The sequence below is a fragment of the Barbatula barbatula genome (genome assembly GCF_947034865.1).
Source record: "Barbatula barbatula genome assembly, chromosome: 23".
Classification (NCBI taxonomy): domain Eukaryota; kingdom Metazoa; phylum Chordata; class Actinopteri; order Cypriniformes; family Nemacheilidae; genus Barbatula; species Barbatula barbatula.
Window position 1 is genome coordinate 7,527,385 of NC_136786.1, and position 7,680 is coordinate 7,535,064.

At 41.0% G+C, this 7,680-nt stretch overlaps 1 protein-coding gene across 1 annotated transcript; it reads left to right on the forward strand.

The window, feature by feature from the left end:
* The first annotated feature begins 255 nt into the window (after positions 1 to 255).
* Positions 256 to 6,778, forward strand: nell3 (NELL (neural EGFL like) family member 3). Its single transcript, XM_079487684.1, has 5 exons — positions 256 to 328; positions 560 to 1,152; positions 3,790 to 4,343; positions 4,457 to 4,523; positions 4,610 to 6,778. Exons 2-5 carry the CDS (start codon positions 579 to 581, stop codon positions 6,133 to 6,135), a joined length of 2,721 nt encoding a protein of 906 aa, XP_079343810.1. The 5' UTR covers positions 256 to 328; positions 560 to 578; the 3' UTR covers positions 6,136 to 6,778.
* The last annotated feature ends 902 nt before the right edge of the window (positions 6,779 to 7,680 follow it).

Genomic DNA, 7,680 nt, shown 5'->3' on the forward strand with positions numbered 1-7,680 from the left:
AGTATCTTTCGTTTTCGGACATCATTGGGGCATATGGATATTATTTTGCAATTTGAGGCCATCATCTGTGCATGTGCACATTTTTGGCGTCAGAGACGCACAAGCTTTTCTTGGGCATTAAAATTGCGTACTTCTAAGTAATGTGTGTAATGATCCCCACAACTTGAAAACATCTATGTAGGGTGCTCAATGGGTTTTGAGACATCGCCAATGACATCCTCCTTTAGAAGTGTTCAGTGGGTCTCACAACAACTCACACTCCAGTGGAGTAGAGATGCTCACCTCCTGCTGTTTATATTTTCATTGACATTCCAGAAGACAGCTGCAGGTAAAACAATTTCGCGAATTATGTATATCAAAATCTAAATGTTTTCATGTTTCATGATTTGAGTGATGAGGACCAATTGCTGACGGTCTTTCTATTACAAAAAACGAGCGCGCGCTTTAATAAGTGTAGACAACTTTATTCACTTTTTCATTTGTAGAAGCTGTAACGATTTTTTACATTTTGTGTTGCCTTTGTTAGTATACGCCGCGTAACTGTTTCCCCTCTATGTAGGTGGATAAATGAATAAACGATGCCAGCACCAAAAGGGACGCTGTTGCTGGTTTATGTTTTATGCGCGTTCAGCTCTGCGCGCTCGGGAGACACTGGAGACGCCAGACCCTGCTCTGGATCGCACTGTCCTGGGGGCAGATCGTCTAGACCGGTGCGGCAATACAATCCCACGACACAGAGCAGATCAATAAATCAACATCATTCCCAATCGAGCTCTCATTCTGAACGGCACGCACCGCTTTCATCGCACCGCGGGCGGTCTGGAGAGCAGATGAGGGAAAACATCCAGACGCGCGTCGCTGGAGTTGTTGGTTCTGTGTGCGCCGATTGCGTCACCACCCAAAGACAGCAAGTTATTAACGACACCAGAGATTGTAAAGGGATTGAGTGCCGTCTACCTCCGAGGGTGCGACCGAAGCCACGCTCGCGACCGTGTTCGGGAGAAGACTGCGTGTCCGGGACCAGCCAGCCTCCTCTCGTCCATGTGGCGGACAGAGCAGCACAGTTTCTGGGGGAATTTCCGGACATTGGATATCCTGCTTCAGAGTTTGGAGCTCCTCTGGGAGTGCAGCTCACTTGTGACATCAAACCAGGTGAATAACCACATTGGTTCCAGCTGTTCTCAACTTGAATAAGAGTATCTGGTTACAAAACTGCTGTCACACTTCAGCAACCACTTTAGAGTAGGATATAGTATTACCAATAGTATTTATTTAAAATTTTAAAATACAAAACCCTACAAAGAATACAGCGTGTTGCCTTTACAAGTACAACTATTAATGATTCAACAATAATTCCAAGTAACCTGGTGTATGACATCACCACAGTATTTTATGTGCATTATAATTTTTTTCATATTTGTATTATGAACAATGTATAATTTTCCCTCTCATGAACAAGTGAAATTGCTTGCGTGAAACATTGCAGACATCACAGGCAAATTCTTTCCACAGTCCTTTAACACTCCAAGATGCACACCGCAGCGCGGGGTGTGTACACAAACTATCATGCTTCATAAAACTCACAAGCCTACCTAATTTTCACATCAGTTCTGGAATTTCCATACATCAAATAATAGAGAAACTTGACAGCTGGCACGAGAACTATTATTGCAACCATGCACATCTGCTTTGGCTAGGGTTGAAGAGAACCGCTGGCAGTCAACTATCTTGAAATTTCAGTTTACTTTGATCCATTTCCATACCACTGAAACAGTTCTACCATAGGAACTGAAGAAAATAACACTCGGTTTTACAGAAGATGAGATAAAATCACTTTGTGCCTCACATATTTGACTGCTGTTTTGAATGTACAACTTCAAAGCATTAATGATTTAGAATAGATAATCATTTTCAAAGCTTACACAACACATGCATGAGAGAAAAAGATACTCAGTTATGTTCATTCAAAGGATTTACAGAAATACAGAAAATTATTTTTAAAGAGGCCATAACTCAGACAGTTTCTGCATATCTCATCTATAGCATTTATAGAATAGTCCCGCACCCTTAAAATATCCATAGAGTCTTTAGTTTGATCACATTTATAAAAGACAGATGCAGCTGTACGATTATATCCGAAAACATATAACACGTGCGGGGGGCTGGGGGGAGGTTGGATGGGGTTGGCAGAACTAATGCACATGCGCACACATTGCCAACCAAAACAGACATATGACTCAGTTTCACTTGCCGCGTAAGGTTTATGTCCGGCATCTTTTAGAGCTGGGACCGCTCCATCAATCAGTTTCAAACGATCTCCAAATCCAGCGTTACGTCCACTGTTTATATAACATCACAGACAAACACAGCTGTACTTCTCTCACGATGCAAGATGGCGCAGCTAGATGGTAAGCGGGTCTTCCTATGGCTCTTCGGTTGACACGTGGGCACGCTATTTCTTTTGCCTTGCCGTGGGCGTTCTTTTCCAATAAGGGACCCAGAAAAGTGGTTCAAAACTTATTATGTTGGAAAATAACTTTCGGAAACCTATACGAACGCTGGGGGAGTGTATCGAGCACGGAAATACTCTGTAATATATCAATACGTAAAGTTGACAATGTCAAGCATGAGAAGACAACACGTTTAACATTGTAAAGAAGTCAGAATGCCTGAAACTCCGTTGCACATCCCCTTTTAATGTTTTAGTGTTATAATGTTAACAAGATTTTTATGTCAAAAATATCCTAATCTAGAAGTGAAATCTTTTTTCTATCTAGTCTTTGGATTCTCTTTTTGAAAGATGTGATGTGTCACAATTAGGACCTGAATGTTAACACCCACTCTTATGATTGGCTACAGTTTTGCATATTAAAAGTTGCTTTGATGTACTTTGAATTTTTTTAAACAATATGCCATACGATAATACTTTAAATCTGTAAAATGTCATGATTCTGCCTTCTCTTGTCTTGATTTTCTAGTCTAGTGGCAGAATCATGACAGACCCACGTGTTTTATGTGGAGAGAACTATGTTATTGTCAATCTGGACTTAATATGCATTCTCTCCAGTCTCGTCATTTGGCCCGGCCCCTCTCGTTTCTAGTATAGCTTTCCTTCTGTGTCTCATTACCCACACCTGCCCATCGTTATCTCCTTTGTTAGTCTCTCTATTTAATGCCCTCATGTCTATTGTCTTGTGCTTGTTTGTTGTACTTGTTTCATGCCTTGCTGTTAATATAGTCTAGTCATTGTGAGTGTTCGGTTTAGTCTAGGTATTTTTTGTAGTTGAAGTTCTATTCAAGTGTTTAGTATTTTCTGTTCAGTATTTCGTGTTTTGTAACCCCCACGTGGGTGTTTATTTTGTCTTTTATTATTAAAGTTTTCTTGTTAACCCCTTCGTTGCTGCCTGCTATTGGGTTCTTCCAAAACCAATTGTGACAGTAAAATCAATAATAAATTATATTAAAATTGATTCCAAAGCTAAAAATTATACAACCAACACACGTTTCACATTTCTTTCTGAATACTGAACATTTTCCACACATCAGGCACAATCGCTCAGCTATCTTATCAACTTGATAATTCGATTAAACAATCGCAACAGTCATATTCAGTATTATCTGTCAGGTCTTACATTCTTCATCTTGTTTCAGTACTGCACTGCTGTGTAGTGTCTGTATAATTTGATGCACACTTTTGGACCGGCAACCAATTCCTTGTATGCTCAGACATTCTAAATGTGAAATCTAAAGCTTAAATGTGCGTCTTTCTTCAACCTATTTTTTTTACAGGAGAAAATGAGGTTCCTGCAGAGGATGCACTTATCTTACATCTACAGCTGACAAAGGGTCAAGAAAAGCTTGTGGAGACGTTAAGAGCTCAGCAGGTGGTGATCCGCGATCTGCAGCAGAGACTGGTGGAACAGCAGGGGACGCTCCTCTCTCAACAGCGTGAGATTCTTGACCAGCAGCGGCGCATGTACGAACAGATGGATGTGGTGAAGGTTCAGTACGGTTTGCTTTCTGAAACCGTAAAACAAGTTTCTTTCCAAGCACTTCAGGGAGAAGTGCAGAGCTATTTCGAAAGCCACCTGGCTGGGCTTCAGAACCAGGCTCGGAGCCACCTGCAAAAATCCTACGCTGTGCAGAAAATGAATGTGGACGCTAAAGTGGTGGATGTGACTGGAGATGCAGGAAACCCATTTCTAGGCTGCCCAAGTCCTTGTCAACCTGAAGAATATTGCGACTTTCAGAAGGATCCACCCCAGTGTGAAAGGTGCACCATGTGTCCCCCCGGGTTCTTCTTAGTGTCGCAGTGCTCCCCCACTGCTGACCAGATGTGCCAGGTGACGGGGCTTCAATCGCATTACGCATGAAAAATGTGATACATTTACAGATCAGGCAACATTATGTATGTTCTGTTTTTGCAATCAATTGAGTAACACATTTCTATCAACAGGACAGGGATGAATGCTTGGAATTACCAAGCCTGTGTGGAGAGCGGGTAAAATGTCTCAATACCCCAGGTAAGAAAAGTAAAAGAGATTTGATGGCACTCCAAATGCTTGCTTCTTTAGGGATTTACCAGGTTTCTCTTTCTTTTGTTGCTCAGGAGGGTTTCGTTGTTTGGGTGTGTCTGAGAGGGAGATTTCAGCAGGGTTGTGTGGTCACGACTACTTCTACAATCAGGAACTTCAGGAGTGCCAGGCTTGCTCGGACTGTGATGGTGAGCCTATTGCGAGTCCCTGCACTTCCATCAGGGATGCGGTTTGTGGAACCGTGTCCGAAAACACGCTCTCACGGTCTTGGGCTGCTTCCATTGCAATTCCACCAACAAAATCAAAGACTACGTCCATCTACCCAGGGTTACAACTTATTTTCCATGGCAAAGAAGGAAACAACTTACTATACAGCAATAATGGTTATCTCAACTTCCAACAACATGGACTTGTCTGGACAGACTACAACTTTGCTCTGAAGCACAGTTGCAGGAACTTTCTCCAGGTTGGCATGCGGATGAACGGCAGTGAAGAGGAAGGCCATGATCTGAGTGGGGTTCGAATAGAGCAACTAGAGAGGAAGTTCTTCCAAGGTGTGGCTGTAAGTGCTGCCATTGAAGTGGAGCCCAATCATACCCTGGCACTTGTCTTGAAGAGTCCCAACCAGTTCTGCAACCAGAGTAAAGATCTGCAAGTGTATGAGCTTGGAGGATCATCATTCAGTCTGCTCTGGCTATCCCATGATACAGGCGCTGTGGCCATGACTGCTCAGATGTCCACAGCAGCCCACTATCACAGTAACTATCGGCCAACCTTTCGTATAGCCACCATCTCTGACCCCTATATAGTGGCACTAACCCCTGACAATCAGGGGGTGCGTTTCATGGAGAGCGGGGTGGTAAAATTTGTGCTTCAACAGGCCATATATTCCATGGGTCAATCCTGTGTTCGAGAGGGGTTCTCATTGATCGCTTACATCAACCAAAATGGAACCAACCAGGAGGTTATACGCTCTTTCAAGTCGGGTGTGAACTACAGAGACACCTCCATCACGCTTTCTGGATCAACAAGTGTAAGCAATGGAGACTGGCTCAATTTTGAGATCTTGGTTCCATCTCAGTGTAATGTCCGCTACTTTGGCGATAGCTCTGGGATTAGTATGCTGAGCTTGATGTGGATACCTACTGCTGTCTCCTCTAGCCTAATGGCCACGGTCTCCAGGACAGGCCTTCCCTTGGGGGCAGTAAGAAATAAACATATTTTCTTCAGACAGATAAGTATAAACACAGACCAGATCCGGCTTGCTGGTTCAAGTGAGCCATATGCTCAAAGAAACTTTGTGTTTTCTGAGGCGGGGGTGGCTAGTGTGTCTCTCAATCTAAAGCTGATCCACTCCTGTAGTGTGGTGAAGCTGACCCTTCACAGACAAGATAATGGAGCTCAAGCTATATTATTAGCCCAGCAAGTGGGGGGACAAATGCCTGAAGGAAGTGAGTGGGCCAGCGTGGGACTGAGAACTTCCTTTGACGTTCAAAATGGTACTGCTGTCTATGTCTCGGTGGACTGTGTTCGTGGACGAATCAATCAAATCACCCATGAGGGCGACACCAAAATATCTATTCTTTGGGTGGCATCGTGATATCAAATATGTCTTTAAAACAATCTAACATCTAACTCTGTAATGAGAAGAAACTGAATGTGTTAGAAGAATGATCATACAAAGAAAACAGAAGACAGATTCAGTTCATGAGATGCACAGGTGCTATTAATTATCTTCTTCTTTTTAGATTGTGTTTATTGTTATACTGTATGAATTAATGGGGATGGGTGTGTAATGTTTTGTAATGATCCAGTTACGATAAAAAATATAACTTAACTTCTTGGCTGGAACAATGAAACTATAGCAATTTAATACAAGTACTTCTTAAGTACTTTGGCTGGTTGAGCAGTGACCAATATTTCCCAAAAGAGGGGATGTTTTACATATCTGTATGCTTTTAAATCAATCTAAATTACTGTAAACCTGTATTTACATTTGTCTGTGTAAGTGTGTGTGTTAGACAGTGTTGTAGTCGAAACCACAAAGACAAGATCGAGACCAGAGGGTGTCGAGACCAAGACAGGACAAAGAGCAAGGCAGGCAGAGACCAAGACCAGCACTCCCAAAATTCACCAAAAAGATAAACAAAACACTAAAAAGGCATAATAAAAAAATAAAAAAGTAACTTAGGTGAATTGTTGTACAGATATGTATGCATAGGATGTTTATTGGTCCATGTTTTATCACCCACCTACTGTAACATGTTACAATTTTTGTGCAGGTAAAAAAATTCCAATAACTAAACATAAAAAACCTTCTGTGATTTTCAACAAAACATTTTTAATCTTATTAAATTGCAAAATAGTTGTGTGTTGCTCATGGATGCACAAAAGTTCGGATTTGTTTCTAGATTTTTTTGAGACTAGCCAAAATAAAAAACTTAAAAATCTAAAACTTAAATCACTTATTAACTCAATGTTTATTGAATAATTATGCAAAAATAAGTTTTTCTCATACAAATGCCAACCTTTTTCGCAATTGCATCTCGGATATTGTGGGCCTTTGTGTGTATTCATTTTGCTGACAGATTTCTATCAATCCCCTGAATGATGTTAACACATAAATCAGACAATGCAACAGTGATTTAGTGTAATTCCCACTGTTGTGGTCTTGACTGGTCTTGAAATAAACTAAGTCTGAGACCAAGACAAGACCGAGACCAAAGACAGTCGAGACCGAGACAAGACCTAGACCATGAAAACATTTTCTTTAGACCGGTCTCAAGTACTACAACACTAGTGTTAGATAAAAGAATGCAAGTTTTTCTGTATGTATTAGGGTGACTTTGTGATTTTTGTTTTTGCACTTTACTAAAGTGCAGTGTTGTACAGTAAATCAAATGTGTTTATCTCTAAACTATTTGAATGATCTATGTGAAATACACAAGGGTGCTTGTCTTATTACAGGAAATTAAATAATGAAATCCTTCTGTTAATCTTTACATTAAGAACAATTATGAATGAATACTGCTGACTGTAATATCCTCTTACTTAGTAATTTTCTTATAGTCATTTATAAGGATATTACATATCCAAAAGAAAGAAAATCACAGATCAGATCTCTTTAATGTCTCATTTATTTCTT